The 16,894-nt window shown below is 41.3% G+C and overlaps 1 protein-coding gene across 10 annotated transcripts in view; it reads left to right on the top strand.

The window, feature by feature from the left end:
• Positions 1-16,894, top strand: part of astn1 (astrotactin 1) — a 474,928-nt gene that overhangs the window by 77,049 nt on the left and 380,985 nt on the right. For all 10 annotated transcript variants that reach the window (XM_079652095.1, XM_079652090.1, XM_079652093.1 and 7 more), the window contains exon 2: positions 14,868-15,049. In XM_079652095.1, coding sequence (XP_079508221.1) covers positions 14,868-15,049 — 182 coding nt within the window. The remainder of the gene's footprint in view (positions 1-14,867; positions 15,050-16,894) is intronic.

The following is a 16,894-nucleotide window of genomic DNA, read 5'->3' as shown; positions in this document are numbered from 1 at the left end:
CTGGAAATTAGCCGTTATCAGCCGGGGAGTTTTCTTTAATAGTCGTTTATTACTACTACGTTTGGGGAGTTCAGAATCAACAATTCCAAAGTAATTTCTGCCTTTCGCCCTCTAGTGACTCCACAATGTGACGATTGTTATCATTGTCTCTGTGGAACAGGGTGTAGCGAGAGAGAATACACTTGTGGCATTACAACCTTTGTGAGAGCAAACTCGCTCTTACGCAAGCTGCACTTTGTGGTAAGGTTGGGGATTCTAAGTGTATGTTATCATACTTTTTATTTTATTCACATTTTCATTATTGTTAATGTATTACTTGATTTGTTTTTACTTGTGGAAAATTTTCTTACCAAAGGAAAAACCCTGATTAAAAACGGATGAGGTTTCAGGGTCATTCAGAGTCACAACCAAAATGATTCTGTTAAGAGATGTTGCTTTTGAATTTGTTTAATATAACTTGTCAATGCTAAGAGCAAAGAAATACAAAAAATGGAGAGCTAAAGTCAAACTGATACTTTGTGGTTCTGTTCCAGAAATATGAGAACCAAATTCATAGTCTGCATGCACAAGTACACTTAGTAAATCATTCCTGTCTCTTCTGATGCATTAATGTAAATTATTCCAGCCTCTCTGTAAATATTTCATAGGGTCTGTAGTTCATTTGAATACTAATAAATGAATTGTTGTGTTACTTTTGTAAAACCACAGTTGTGGCCAATTCTAATAGGCCACTCATTTATCTAAAAAAAGAAGATAGTAGGAACAGGCTTCACATTATCACAGAGACCAATTTAAAAAAAAAACCCTGCTGAGAGATTGCACTGGGTTGCAGCAGATAGTAGAGCCCAAAGGTATCGTCAGGAGACCTTGGCCTCTACTCAATGCACATCTGATGTGTCAGCAGAAAACTCGGCATGGACAGTTACCCCTAGGAGTTAATTGTCTTTTTGTGTGCAAAAGATTGGTGAAGGAAGGAGTCCTAAAACCCGGAAGTTAGTAAGCTTTTTACGACTTCCGGTTCCCCTTGTATTGAAGTCAAGGTGTTTTAATTTTTTTTTGGTTATAGCCCTAAAATAAGGTTTGTTGTTTATAGCCAAACGTTAGCTTTTTACTTCTGGCTATTTGATTAATGTTTGTTTGCTACTGAGGTAATTTTTCTGCACTATTCCAAAATCCAATGTAAAATCCCATTGACTTTTGTTGAGGTAGACCTTGCGATGGCAACTTCAGGGTTGGCCTACAAAAAGCCCTCATCCGTCCAATCTACAGTATACGGATGTCTTGACTAGTTAACCTATCATTATAGGGACAGCAACCACAAAACGAGCGGCATGACATTGTCCCCGAACTACCTGCTTAAAATCCTAAAGGCCTGTATGAATCCATAGCAGCTCCAGTTTAACATTGAGTCCCCCTCCATCCTTATCCGGAAGCACAGTCCAATAAGATGAATGATTTTATTCCACCTCTGACTCTTCACTGTGATCTTATTGCCTGGAACGGAACACAACTTCCCTGCTGGGTGCTGAAATCTGACAGCCTCATACTGTGAAATCTTTCCAAACATGTTCCCCGGCTTGGCACTAAAACTGCACGCAGTAAGTTGTCAGTTCTGCCTGGATACAACAGAGGTATTCTCTTGACTTTTTGTGTCTCGTTGTAATACAAAGTACATCTTTAACAATGTAAGCACACCTCTGGCAGGCACACAACTTGCTGAATTCTGCAAAAGGTCCAAGTGTTCTGTCAATCAATTAGTGAATGAAATAAATGCTTTGTGGTGGGATCCTCTGTGCTGGTACTGCCCATTGGTTTAATGCTTGGATTAAAGATTAGGCTTTCAAAATGCTTAAGAAAGATGCTTTGTCAATTTAATTCGAAGGGAATTGAAACTCCTTTTAAACGAAATGCTCCAGCGAATCTGCATTCAGAGTAGCTACACCAATAATGCCGCTTAATCTGATTACTTTGATACATTTTAATGCTCGTGGGTGGCCACTTTGTTTTTTTCTCCCTCCCTTTCCAACACTTCCTTCATCACCCCTGCATTTTCATCTGTCTCCCTCCCTACCTTTTTTTCTTTCTTTCCGTTTTTTTCTCCATCCTTCTTCCTCCCTGCTGGGTGGTGCTGCACATAGTTCCATGCACCAAGGCGGCGGTCTCATTAATACCGATCTCATGGCAAACTAGTCCCCAGAGGGAGAGGGAGCACACTTTTTAAAAAAGTGCCTTGTCACACTGTGGCACATCATTTGCATTTAGGTTAAAACTATTCAGGACTCTCTTAAATCTTATCCTTGGGCAGAGGGAACTCCCTCTTCACTGCGGCATGAGGGCATCAATTATTGTCAGGCCAAATCTTATTATACTCTCACAATTACAAAACACACACACACACTGCTGTGTCACAGGAAAAACATTGTTTTGCTTTGTAAACAGGTTATACCCTGTAAGGGTTATGGCTATTATCCAGCATGCAAGTGTTTTCTTGGCCAGTAATCAGTGGAATGGGCTGTCTGACAAGCAAGGTGGTGTGCACTCACACAGGGGGAAGTATAGTGCTGGCCCGTACTGCATTGTTATCTCATGTATGTACAATGTGTGCACCAAGTATTAATGAAGCCTGCTCTTACTATGAATAGATTAAGCTAGGTAAGTGCTTACATAGATGGTCCATATAAAGTGAATTGGCCATTTACATTAGAGACATTAGCTAACTAATTTAAGTCTGGGAGATGAGAAAAATCTATTTTTAGGAAAATAGCAAGTCTAAAAGTCGACAGCTGCACCTGGTCACACCATTTGTCTCCATGGCATTGAAGTAGACCTTTTTACAAGAATGCTAGCTTAATGATGTGAATCCTGAGTTTAGCAGGAATATTTATTATCATATTCTCCATCTGAGTTTAATGTGTTAGTTTGTTACTTGAGTATGTGCTAAACACTACAATATCGTCTGAGGATGTCAATCCTCTTACAGGTGTTCACTCATTAACCAAAGTATTTGACACAGTTTGATTTTTCGGGGAAGGAAAACGTGACTACAGTTAATTTTGAGGGTAACATCTATGTTCATATCTAATTGTTCAGCATTTAGATATTTCCCTCTGAGCCCAAACTGTCAAACTCATGATGGCACAAGAGAAAAGTAAATTGAAAGAATATTATTATTCTAAAAACCACACGTCAGTGAGAAATTGAAATCCATCCATTAACTGTAAAGATCCTTCATTGGTTCGACCATAGTGCGAGTTTGGCTTCAGCTGTAAGTTAGTATGCACCACACTTGTTTTTCTTAATGTTTTTTGGCAATCCTTCCAAAGTGTATACCCTTGTATCTTTTGGAATAACGCTTTTAAATAGTAGAGTAAAATAATAAATATATGAATATCTTTCTGTAACTGTAATGGGATGTAGCATTAATACATGTGTTGTAATTATTTAGAGATATATACCTACGATAATGTTATCCCATGTGTGATGATGAATGTGGAAATATAAAAAAAATGCTACTCCAGTGATCTTGTGTTTCCACATTTAGGGAACGAATGATGGGGAAAACGAGAAAAAACTGGTCAAAATAATTCAGCAGAGGTCCTGATCTCCTGGCTCGCTCCCATAATGCATTTTGTTTTTCCCCAGTCAGAATACTAGTGTAAAGCCTCCAAATCAATTGAGACCTGCGTTGTGCAGGTGTAACTGGATACATAGCTCTGAAGTTTTGCACACTGTGCAAAAGCCTGCGATCAGCAGTAAAATCTTGCTTGCAACTACATCTCAGGCAGTAATCAGTGTAATGGTCTTGTGCTGCATGGGGTTAGCTGCGTTTATATATAGATCTCTACCCACGCCTTGCAGAGATAAGTAGGTTGTGTGTAGTGAGAGCTGACGTCTTGAACATTTTATGTCTCACCTCTTTGTTGCTTTCCAGTCCTTGTTGTTCCCATCCTAATTCTCATCTACCCTGCTGACACAAGTGCGTTAACGTACTGCTGGAGTCACTTAGTTTTGGGCTTTTCCCTTTGATCAAGCCTAATCCTCATTATTATTTACAGGCCGTGATTTCTCCCTGCAACCATCGCTGCGCCACAGCACAAATAAACTAGCAACATAGTATGGACTTTGATCAATTATGGACTATTCACTGAAGGACCGTGTCCCTTCAATGCACCCCATCATCCCTTTTTGCTTTGCATTGTGCTTGCACAGCTTCTCTGCTGAGTTCATTGTGACATCTATGTGTAAAATGAGCTTTACATTATTTGATAGCTTGTATTCCACTAGAGCTGGCACAATGTATTCAGATAATGGTTTTGTGTTCAGCATTGGGTCATACTAGCTATAATTAGCTGAGAAGTCTATTTCATGGCAGAGAGTCCAAAGTGATCCATAAATAGTATACGGTTGTGCATTAAAGGGGACTTGATCAGTGCTACTTCTTAATTAGAATCTTGAAAGGGAATGAGTGACTCTGCTACCAACAATGAAAACTATAAACCTGCAAATAAACAATACAAATACACAGAATAACTAACTAATTAAAATGAGATTTTCTCTGTCTGTCGTTAGATTTTCTCAACAACTGTTCTTCCGATTGACGTCACTCTAGGCATCTGTACTGCTGAGGAACCAAGGAAGTGCAGTGTTGAGTGCGAGCTCTTAAGATCTATATAAAGAGACATTTACATTGTGAACAACAAATGTTGAAATCCTCAGAAGGAGAGCTTGTACTGCTGGCTGTTAGAAGCCAATCAGCAGCACATTCCTGCTTTGTATAATAATAATAAAGCTATCTGTTAATGTACGAAAGTTACATTATGATGCTTTTAAGACCTTATTCAGTGAAATTAAGTATTGCGTTTTAGGGGTGTAAAGGGGCACATAATTCATGGTTCGGTATGTTCCTCGGTTTGGGGGTCACGGTTCGGTACGGGTTCGGTACAACAAGAAAAAGCAAAAAAAAGTCCCAAATGCATAATTCCAGATTTGTTTTTTATTTGAACAGTAGTGCAAGTTTCAATTTAAAAATAAGGAACTCTAACATTTTGAATAATTAACTGTATTACACAGTTAAAAACAAACCACAAACAGTACCACACACACTCAGATGGCCGTATTATCTATAATGGCTGATGTGAAACAAAAAGATTCAATAAGCTGTAAAACTAAAAAGCATGTCTTGAAAATATTACAAAATAAATAATAAGATAGTGTTTCAATCACTTTCAATCACAATCAATAAAAGCCGGGGTCCTCTACTACAGCTTTCAGGCGCAATACCGCCCCCTGGATTATATATAGTGTATTGGATACTGCGCTGAATGACAGACTTCTTTCCCACTTGTAAAAAAAAAAGGCGTATTCGTCGACTGCATGCACAGAACCGTGACGTACGAACCGTGACGGTACAGGACGATTACGGATACCGTTACACCCCAATTGCGTTTATAAGTTAAATTATGAGGTTGTTTTAAAATGTCCTATTTTTGTGTAATCTGAAAGACTCACTGCGAGGGGTGCCCACAGTTTTTTGGCTGGTGAGCTACTTTTGAAATGACCAGCTCACCGAGGTCTACCAACCAAAAATAAAATCCCAAATTGCAAGGGTTGCTGAATAACACGATTTATTTATACATGGGATAACTAGGCTGCAACAAACGATTAATTTGATAATCGATTAATCTATCGATTAATTAAACGATTAATCGACTATTCAGACTATTATGCCTTGCACAATTTCTCAAACGCTCTTATTTAGCCATCAACTTTTAGATTTAGCTTGAGGTTGTTTTAGGCATGTGGAAACTATCAATGAAGACAATAAAGATGAATACTTGATTCAAAAATACATATATTATTAAATTAACTAAATAAAATTAACATTGCTTTTTATTAATTAAATAAATAATATTTCACATCAAAAGAAACAACAATGTTTTAACAAATCGTATTAAATAATCTGATGACAGAACTGTTAACAGAATAGCTGAAACTTTACCAAAATAAAGAGTAACTCTGTTACCTCTAATCATTAACCCATGTTTGTATAATTGTGTTAACTCCGTGTGTTGCTGACATGGAAACGTTACTCGTGGATGGGGCTAGAGCCACAAGAACAGGGGTGTCCAACCAGTCAGAGATTAAGGGCCACATTTTGTCTATGTTACTGCAAAGAGCCACATCAAACACACAGTCACTGATACCACTTTTTTCAGTTTTTTGTTTTCTGGAGACAAGATTTCAACCACGTCACTGATGCATTTTTGTGGCATTGGGATATATATTTTTTAAATCCTCTGGAGCAGAGAGAGGAGCTGTGGATTATTGTTATTGATTAATGCATCAGTGTTTCTTAGGGTAAAAAACAATGAACTCACAACTTAAAATGAAAGCGTTTAGTTTATTTAATAAAAGAGCACATGTTCAATGTGAAAAGTGACAGTAGTTATAGATTATTTGCAATTTGGTGCTATATATTTATATATATATATATTTAAAAGATATATTATTTAAACACCTTCAATTTCAGGGGGGGGGGGGGGCTTGGGGCTCAGTTGGCGGAGCGCAGCGCCCCTCCAAGACAATGGATAATGCTTAATCAACGATAGGTTTCCCCCCCCCCCCCTCAAAGGTGATTGGTTCACTGCATCGCAGATATTATTGTGATTGGCTCTTGGGCCACATCAAAATTAGACGCGCTGTCATCCTCTCATACTGACACCACAGAGCTGGGACGAAAGTAACATGGGACGAAAGTAACAGAGCGATTTTATCCGAGCCCAAACAACTTTATCCGGCCAAATTACGTCAGAATTACCAGCATTCGATACCTACTAAATATCAGGTTTAACTGTCAGGAGTAGTGTTGTCACGATACCAACATTTTGGTTTCGATACCAAGACAAGAATTCCGATTCTTTTTCGAAACAGTCTTAAATGTAATTATTGTGCTTTATTTCACACCAGAACCATAACTATAACACAAACTTTTAAACAATGAGAACAATAAATAAAATAAATGACAAGAATTCGTATTAAATACAATTAAAACATTTCTTACAGACAGGCCTCGTAGTGTCCGTAGGCTTGCCCTCACTGTCAGAGGTATATCTAAAATACATCAAAATTTCGCTTCTGGCGTCTTTTTTGTCAACAAGCCGAGGCGCAGCGGCAGTTGCACTCCCACTTGCAGCCATGCTTCTCGTTTTCTCACATGCTCTGGCAGCTAGCGTGTGCACGAGAGAGGGAAGGGACTTAGAGCGTTCTTGAGAGGGGCGGGACTTTAGGCACGGCTGCTGCAGTGCAGGGAGTGGAAGCAGAGCGTTGAACACACACGGCTCTTATTAAAACAGCGCTTTCTCACCGGAGTACTTTCCCCCGTCATTCTTAAAGTACCATACTAATGAAACGGAGGAATAGTAACGTTTTTAACGGCAGGGTATCGCGGTATACCTTTCAAGTATCGGTACACCGTGCAACACTAGTCAGGAGTCAGTGTCTCTCCCCCAAACTCACACATATACAATTCGATATGAACTGAAGAGCCGCATGAAACTAGGCAAAGTTTGGCCACCCCTGTACTAGAAAGACAGTCGAACCCGGTGCACTGCTCCGTCTGAATGTATTGCACTTTTGCTAAATTTTTTTGATAAATTGCTCGTGTTAACGCCCTTACATGCCCTTAAACACTATTGGCAAGGAGCATTGTCCACATCGAGACGGGTAACATTTAACCACACCTTGGAGCGGTTCTCTCCGCCATCTCCTCCGTGTGTTGCTGCATGTAGCAGCCGAGTGTGTGTAAACTGCCCCGCCCCCTCCCACACAGACGGGAGAGAGATCTCATTCGATTGGAAAGATCAAAAATACACCGACCATAGACGCATTTTTGTTTGTCTTTTTGCATGTTAGAAACGAGTTGGCGACACTAAGACTGCAAGATAATGTTTTTGTAGCAATAATACATGAACTTTCTCTTTCTCAACTCGCTACTCGGAGGGAAGTCGCTGTCATATGCCTTGTGAACACTCCGATAATGCTTCTCCACGTTACCTTTCTTTGGCAGAGCGACGCTTGCTTTGCAAATAACTAAGGCAAATAACCTTTGAATGTGACATCACAAAAACATATTCTTCCTCCCATTCTGGGTGGAAGTGGTATGTATTTAGCTTTTTGCTCGGTCCCGCACTCATGTTGTTGTTTGTCTCTCGTTTGCCTCTTTAACTTAATTTTAGTTTTCCCGGCACTTGACTGATTTTGTATCGCTTTGCATTCTGGTTTAACAGACTGGAAAGCGATAGGTCGCTTTTTCTGTCAATCAAGTAAACTCCTGAATTAAGTGGCAGGGAGGCCAAGGGAGGAGGGATGTCTATTTTAACGGAGCTGGATTTTTTTTAAATGAATGACTCGCGATCTACCAGCATTGCCCGCGGTCGACGTACTGGGCACCTCTATGAATGGCTGCAATAAGTAAGACCTTCTGGGTGTCCCTGATCTGTTTTGTTTGCGAGACAATATTAGCAGTATTTAAATTAAATAGGATTGTTTATGTTCACAACAGTTTTGGTACCTGTTATAGCAATTAGTTATAGTGTCGATGTGTTGATTCTAGACTGGATTTGGTTCAACATTTTTTTCTATGCTTCATTTAACCATTGTTTCGACATTGTCTCAGTAAATAAATTTTTCTGTAGCGTAAAGACATTCACATTAAAATCTATTTACCACAGTTCTAGAAGAAACAGTTGTATGTAACCTACCTAAGTAAAAAGACCTTCTATCCAAATGTGGGCCTGTTTTAACCTAGTTTATTAGATATTGTTTTATTAGCAAATAACTACACAGTTACTTACTGTGTACACCCTCTCAACACAGTCTAGCCAGGAATATATATTCCATTTCAGCAGCAGCCTATTGGAGCATGCCTGTCTGTATGGAGACCGGATTCAGTCTGGAGTTGCACTTTCTGTGATCTCGGCTTTCATTTATCGTTTCTTCCAGTCAGCGCTCTTACCTCTCATGACTTTTGAGCCTGATGCATCTTTGCTAATTTCCACACTTACATAACAGAGAATAACCCATACAGCATGCATTTATAATGTCTTCCATCTCAGCACTGTGTATTTTGGCGTACATCACTAATATATCAAACAGCTCAGTGTCTGAGGAACTGAGCTATGACACAAAGCACAATGTTTCTTTATGCTCCACTGCTTCTACAATTTCAGTGTTTACTCATCTTTATCTTTTTGGGGTTTTCATTATTTTCTGGGATATTTGTTCCTCCTAACATGGATATAAACGTTTGCAGTTTACAAAGTGAGTTTGGGGATAGAAGGGGTTGATGGCAGTCACTGAATACACATACAATTGAAAACCAGTCATTCATAAACCCAACATCGGAATCTAATGTTTTGTAGCAGGAAGTGGCCAAAAGAGTGAGGCAGGTTGTAAAAGAACACGGAGAACGGACTTTCCCAGTTTAGATCTTTAATTATACTCGGTCTTGCTGTTAGCCATGTGTGTGTGGTCTGTGAAAATAGTACAAACAAGGAATTGCATTTATAATAATCACAATTATCTATTATAAAACAATTATAGAATCAATACAATTGAATTAAACAAGCGAGTGGAATACAAAGAAGTTAGCAACTAAGCTACCACTAGCATCCAGCAACGCTAACAAACTAGAGACATTACTGCCTACTAAGATACTAATATTCATGGGCGGCGCCAGGATTGTTTTGCTGCAGTAGCTTAGCAGTTGCTATATGACAGCACGGCGTTGCTAGTTTTTTTAATTTATAATTTTCAAAATAAATAAACAAACAATACCAGTGGGCCAAGCACGAGCCTGTTCATATTGTAGCGTTCACCGCTATTCAAGATCACAGATCACTCTAGCCTTCAATGTCGAAAACGTTCTCTTTATTTACAGAACCAATCAATACAGAACCAATCAATAGTATAACACTTTTCCCCACACTCGAACACAACTCCTAGCGTCTCGTACTCCCTGCCTGCACACACCGGAAAACGCACACACACACACACACACACACACACACACACACACACACACACCTGGAAGGTGTAACTCCCACAAACAACATTTCCTATATAACTTAACTTTACAATGTAATAAATGTACCGAACTGTGCACATCTGATCACACACACACACTAGGGGTTTCACAACTACCAATATTTACTAGTCGACACGTTTTTCGAAATAGCAGTCGACTAGTCGTTACGTCATAATAAATACACACAAAGAGAGGTGTACAACTGTATTTTATATTGGAACTCATACAGTAACATTAAACACTGCATTTTAATTTGTGTTACATGGCTGAGTAAATAACAAACAGTAACTGGACTCACCAAAATCGACAGCAAAAAACTATTGTTTACATAAATGCCACGTAAATCCAGTGCGCAACAGCGCATTGCGCAACACTTCGCTGTCCTCCACGATACCGTCCACCTTTCCATATTTTTGGTTTGGTTTGAACACCAACGCATCGACATGTGAGGGAAGGAGGCTTGACCGCTTTCGGGTGACAGTGTTGCCTGCCAGGGAAAAAACCCTCTCACTCGGTGTGCTTGTGGCTGGAATAGCCAGGTAGCTCCTCGAAAGCGGTGCACGTTTTCTGCCCACCACTCCAGTGGATTATCCATTGTGGGGATATGCGGTGTCCGCTGGCATTAATCCCGTAGCTCATCATCCGCATCACTGTTGACTCGTGTTTTCTTGCTGCTCGTCTGCCTCTGTCCAGCGCTGACGCCGGTCCGTTGCTCACTGGTGCTAGCATTACTGCTAGTGCTAGCTGTCGGCAGCGGGTGTTTCATCTTCAGATGGTTGCGCATAGCAGATGCATGTATTGTACTTCAGTACAGCTGTACACAACTGACACTTCACTCTGGAGTTGGTTACATCTTCGTTGAAGTTCTGCCATACATAAGAATGTCGGACGTGTTTTGGAGCATTTTGCAGCACCTCGTTTACCTCCATTTCTTTCACGACTAGTTGACTAGGGCCTACAGCGCCGACTAGTGGTAAAGGTAGTCGATTAGTTGGTGAAACCCCTAACACACACACACACACACACACACACACACACACACACACACACACACACACACACGTGTGTACGTGAAAAGGGGGGGTAGAGCCACTCACCAATGGGTCACATCTGTTACAGCAGGACAATGCGTCTGTTGTTGTGGTTCAAAGCAAACGCGTCTATGACCTCCTGCACATCCAGGGCTCTTGCTCGTTCGGCATTGATGGACAACAAAGCCAAATTGCTATTCCTCAAGTCCCCGCTGTTGCTCCTCATGTAGTTTTTCACACGCCGCAAACAAGAAAAGCTGCGTTCGCAGGTTGCAGACGTGACAGGCAGTGTGACCGATATACACAAAAGTCTGTGCAAATCAATAAATGCGTCCTTGTATGGCCGGAGAAGAGAGAGAAATTCGTGCTTGGTTTTCACAGTTTGTCCCTGCTGCTGCTGCTTTTTTCGGTCAAGGAGCCTTCGAACTTGGTGCAGTTCTGCAGACAGGTTGTCCGTTTTTACCCCATAATACTGGGCCATGGGTGATAGGTGCTCCAGCTCAAGGAATGACTTGTGAGTTGGATTTAAGGCAGACGTGCCCTGCAGCACGCCACAAGATTCAGACGAAAAGCGCCTTTTCATTTCATTGACAAGTCTATCAATGACAGGGTAGTAGCAGTGCTTGCGGATGTCATCAGAGGAGGTGAGAGGTGGAAGTTTTCCTGTTGGAGCATCAACTACAAACTCCTGTAGGTGGCATGCAGGCTGAGTCTGACATCGCTCTTGTCTCAACTTGACGGGGATGCCAGTCTTGGTGGAGAGGGCGTGTGCTTTGTCCAAAATTTCCTCCCATGATTTTTCATTTCTCTTTTCGGAGAGGGATGTAATTATCGACTCAACAAGATCCGTAGCAGAGGCCAGTTGCATATCTGGGGACTGTAAATGGTCGGACAAGAATTTGGTTGCTCGAAACATATCCTCAAATAGAGCGAGTTGCACAGCAAACTGACGGTCTATCAGTGCCTTCACTGCTCTGGCTTCTGTCTTCCTGCGAGCGTTTGACTGCGTGATGACCCCATCGAGTGTGGCACAGATAGCTGGCAGGGTTTTCTGAATGGCCCACAGTGCTGAATACTGACAAGCCCATCTAGTGTCTGACAGCTTTTTTAGTTCAACTGGCTTTTGTTTTGGTTCAAGTTCCTTTTGTTTTGTATGGAAAATGTTGTGCATAACAGAGCCAGAAAAGAAATTATACAGCATCTGCACAACTTCAAAAAAATCCCCTACTGGTCTTACATTCTTGACACAGTCAACTAAAACTAAATTAAGCCGGTGGGCATGGCAATGTACATAAAGTGCCTGTGGCACCTCCTTCCGAAATCTCTCCTGCACACTGTTATTACACCCCGACATGACAGCGGCACCGTCGTAGCATTGGCCAATGCACATGTTGTGATCAATGTTGCATTTACTGAGCGTCTGTTTGATCATTGTCAAAAGTGAATCTGCGTCTAGTCCATCAGCTGGGGTGAAGTGAAGGAACTCCTCCTTTATGCCATCGTCATGTATATACCGCACTGCCACAGACACCTGCTCCTTTTTACTCACGTCTTTGCTCTCATCCACCATCAGTGCAAACACTCCAGCTTCCTGTACTTCCCCACTGATTTGATCCCTGACCATATTTGACATCAGCTCAATTAGCTCATCTTGTATGTCATGGTGTGTGTACTTTGTATCTCTTGGATTGTCAGATATTTTTTCCCCCACAGTTTTGTCAAACTTGCCAATCAGGTCTAAAAGTTCGATGAAGTTCCCCCTGTTGGCTCCTTCACTCCCCCTATGCCCCCGTAGTGCAATGGTTTGACACGCAGTGTAACGCAATGCTTCCACAACTGCCCGCATATATTCCCTGTTTTCACATACAGTTTTTGAATGTCCCTCGCTGAGTGCGTTGCTGATTTTTGAGCTACTCTCTTTCCTTACTTTAAATTCAGACCATGCATCCATGGCACATTTATGTCCACTGCTCACATCATGTGTAAGGAATGACTGCGTAGCTTTAACCCAGGTGCTAAATCCTTCATGGGTAAAGGCGGTTTCTTTATGGAACCGGCGTCCTTCGTGAGCAAAATGCCTGCAGGCAAAACAAAATACACCGTCCATAGTCACTGAGTACTCGAGCCAAGTGTATTGCTCGTACCATCAGCGATTGAATGACCGCATTTGCAGTCCGTACTTCTTGGTCGGGTATTTTCTAAGCATGGGACGTCTTGGTCCATCAGAGGCTGACCGGCTGATGTCAATTACGGTGTGGAGGGGTCGGGGAGCAGCGCTAGCTCCGCTGGTTCCACTGCAGCTCGCCGTAGCAGCTAGCTGGTCCTGCTGCTGCGGGGGCAGTGGGTCAGTTGGCGGGGCCGGGGGCACCTGTTCTTCGTGGTCCCAATCCTCCCGGTTTTCATTAGTAATAGTAACATCGGGATCCTTGTGGATAGTAGGGTTGTCCAGCTGGACCGGCTCCGTTTGAGATCGCGGTCGTTTTCGCTGGCTTGTTAGACATTTTTCCATTTTCGATCTGTCTGTTCATTTCACATACTGAGAATTCGCGCTTGAACTTACAAAGACCCCAGAAAGATTTCGCGAGAATGTGTAAATATATATAGACACATTTTTTTCATAACAAAACAATGGGGTTGCTAAGCCGTTGCTAGGCCAATTGCTGGAGTTGCTATAGCAACTGCCAGCAACCCCCTGGCGCCGCCCCTGCTAATATTGCTTTTTACTACATATAATATAAACACTGACAAGTTTACATTGCACAAATGAACTCACCTCTATGCATTTACACACAACACTTAACAGCATAAAAGTAAAGAGAATGTTGAAGAAAAACAGGAGGAAAAGGCATTGTCTTCTCATAAACGAAACTGAAAGTAAACATATCACCGGCACACAGGCACGGCAGCTCCGATGACGTCATGCGCATGTAACAGCTCAATTCACCAGGAGCATTAAAGGAAAGACACTTATAACATAACATCAACAAACAAACTTATGATATCAATGTGTGGGCTTTCTAACACAGGTGTTGTATGCCCATAGTTTGACCTTGTTCAATGGTCTGTACCACTCGATTGCTACAGTATAAGACTTACGTACAGATGACCTTCTAGCATGACATGATGGTGACGCTTGTTTAAAAGTTGATTGTTCACCAAAGTCATTATGATACAACATCTGGGAACCATGAATGTCTGCACTACATCTTCACCAATTCATCCACTAGGTCTCTGTTTGTGTATTCTATTTGTTAGCAGTACCAAATGTCATTGCAATTATTTGCAATAAAAACCTGAAATGTCAACCAGTGTTAAGTATTTATAAGCAAATGCTGCCAACACATTTATGTACAGCTGTCCCTTATAGCATGTCCCAGGGTGTGAAGGTAATGCTAGCTTAAAAGTCAGAGAATTCCCAACGTTCAAGTCTTGAGCTCTGAATCATCTGCTAGGTCCATACCAAATGTCACGGCAATTCATTCAATAGCCTTTTTCAAGTTTTTCAATAAAAACCTTAAACCTCAAGAGCCTTAGTCAAACAGCTGTTGAGGAGTCTTAGTCCTGCCCAAATGACTTACTTAGTTTTACAAAATCGTAAAAAGTTAATAAAGTTAATATAACAACACAACACTACAAGATGTCATTCTTTTTTGATCGCAAATTCCTGTGGATCTCCATGAAGTTGTAATTTGCTTTGCAACAGCATTTTGCCTATCATTTAGTCACCTTTATCTGTCCATTGTCTCCGGCAGAGATCTCTGGGAATTCAGAGGACATCCCTATGGTGCGATGGAAGCAGCAATGGCTGGAGAACGGCACTCTGCTCTTCCACATCCACCACCAGGACGGCAGCATGAACCCCCCCGAGCCCACCCAAGACCCGGCCAGCAATTCTGCAAAGGAGGAGCTCCGCATCCTGCACATCTCTGTCATGGTAAGACTCTCTGCTGTTTAGGCTGACTGTTCACAAAGCAGCTAAAAATGGATAACGTTTTGAAGTCTAATATTCCAATATCTTTTATTTTGACATGCTGCCAAAATAACTTTTTAATTGGCCGAATACTTTCATTTGCGAATTTAGAACGATAAAGAAATAAATGGTTTTTCTCTCTTTCTCTTTCATTAAGATGAATATGGATTTTTAACATAAAAAAATATTTTAGTGTTGAGTTATTTTCCCTAAGGCTAAAAACATTGTTAGAGATACGGTATCATCTCTGAGATAACATGATAACATTTCCCTGCCTTTTGTTTTGTTTCCCCTGTGTCTTCCAAATGAAACAGCTGAATGAACACTTTTTCTGGTTTTACAGAGTGAACGTTTTAGGAAGCAGTTAATTCTTGCTGATGTTTGTCATGGTACATTGGCTGCAAAAATGCTTAATCTACAAAACATCTTGGTGTCTTACATTCATCTCATCAAAACTCTCCAAATGTTCATGATTTAAAAAAAAAAAACTTTCACTCAACTGGCAGTTTCCTTTAGTTCATGACAGATGTTTTTTCTGTAGCTTCCCACATGGTATGGGTGTGTCCCAAATGTGAATACATGAAGTAAGTCCACGTGGACTCCTGTATGAAGCAGAAGGCTTCCTAATTAATAAAACATAACAACATACTGTACATATATACTTTATCCTCTTTATTTCCCAGACATGTTAAACATACAGGCAGACCCAGACTCAGTTTTTCTGTGTGAAACATGCATTTATAAAGTTCTACATTTTGTTTGCAGAATGTAGATTTGTGCATGCCTGCACTGTTTCAACCCTTATCTGCTTTGTCGGCAGGGTAGGAAATCAATCCTTAGATCTTGCAGCCTTCCCCTCTTGCCTGAGGAAATGTATATTTATTAGTTCTTAGATATGCCACACCTACTCCCAGTGCCCTTTTCAAGCCCAAAGACATTACAACAGTGCTTTGATGGATGATATGTATTTTCAGACATTGAAAGCATATTATAACTGCATACACAAATGATTAGTCAGCTCGAGAAGACTCTCGCCAGCAGCTACATCTGCTAAACGGAGGCAGGGAACCGCGCTTTCCACACCCGCTGAATGTCACCGACCTTGAGACCTTGAAAGAAGTGTCCTTGACTACCCTATTCATATGTTGCATGTATTAGCAAACATCAAGCCGATCTTCTACGCTCTCAGCCTTGAGTTGTGACAAAATGTATATGTGTTAAAGAGATAACTACTGCTGAGGTTGTGGTTCCTACCTCTTTAATTTCCCTCTAAATTCACATTTGTACCCTCCGCTCTATCTGCATTGCACATCCTATAAACCTCCGCTCTGTGTGTTTTGTGCTCCCTGCTTTGTTAATTCCTCATCCTGAAAGAGCTGCGTCGGTATCGCTGCCACAAGGGTGTTTTCATGAAGGTGTGGGTAGAGAAGGATTAGCATGCAGATCTGAGCAGACCGTGACAACAGATGGAGGCGGTGTTGCCGCTGCGCTGCCCGGGCCCCGCTGCAGCTTGCCACCCTGCTGGAGGCCCCGACCCATAAATCCAAAGCCTTGTCACTTGTTCTGCTCCATGAGGACACAAAAGGATCCTGTGATGGCTGCTTTAGGGCCTTTTTAGCCCAAGCACACACCTGTCAATGGACCTTGTTCCATTGTGTGTCGTCTTCATGTTATTAAACTAAGGGTAAGGGCTGCGCAATTAAAATGTTATCACATTTGCTATATGGACCGATACAATATTTAAATAGCAGGAAGTACACTATTTTTGCTTCATATGCCATATTGAAGGTAATATTGTGGAGCTGCAGG

The sequence above is a fragment of the Notothenia rossii genome (genome assembly GCF_949606895.1).
Source record: "Notothenia rossii genome assembly, chromosome: 9".
Classification (NCBI taxonomy): Eukaryota; Metazoa; Chordata; class Actinopteri; order Perciformes; family Nototheniidae; genus Notothenia; species Notothenia rossii.
The sequence above is the reverse complement of the archived record's forward strand: the minus strand, read 5'-3'. Positions and strand labels throughout refer to the sequence as shown.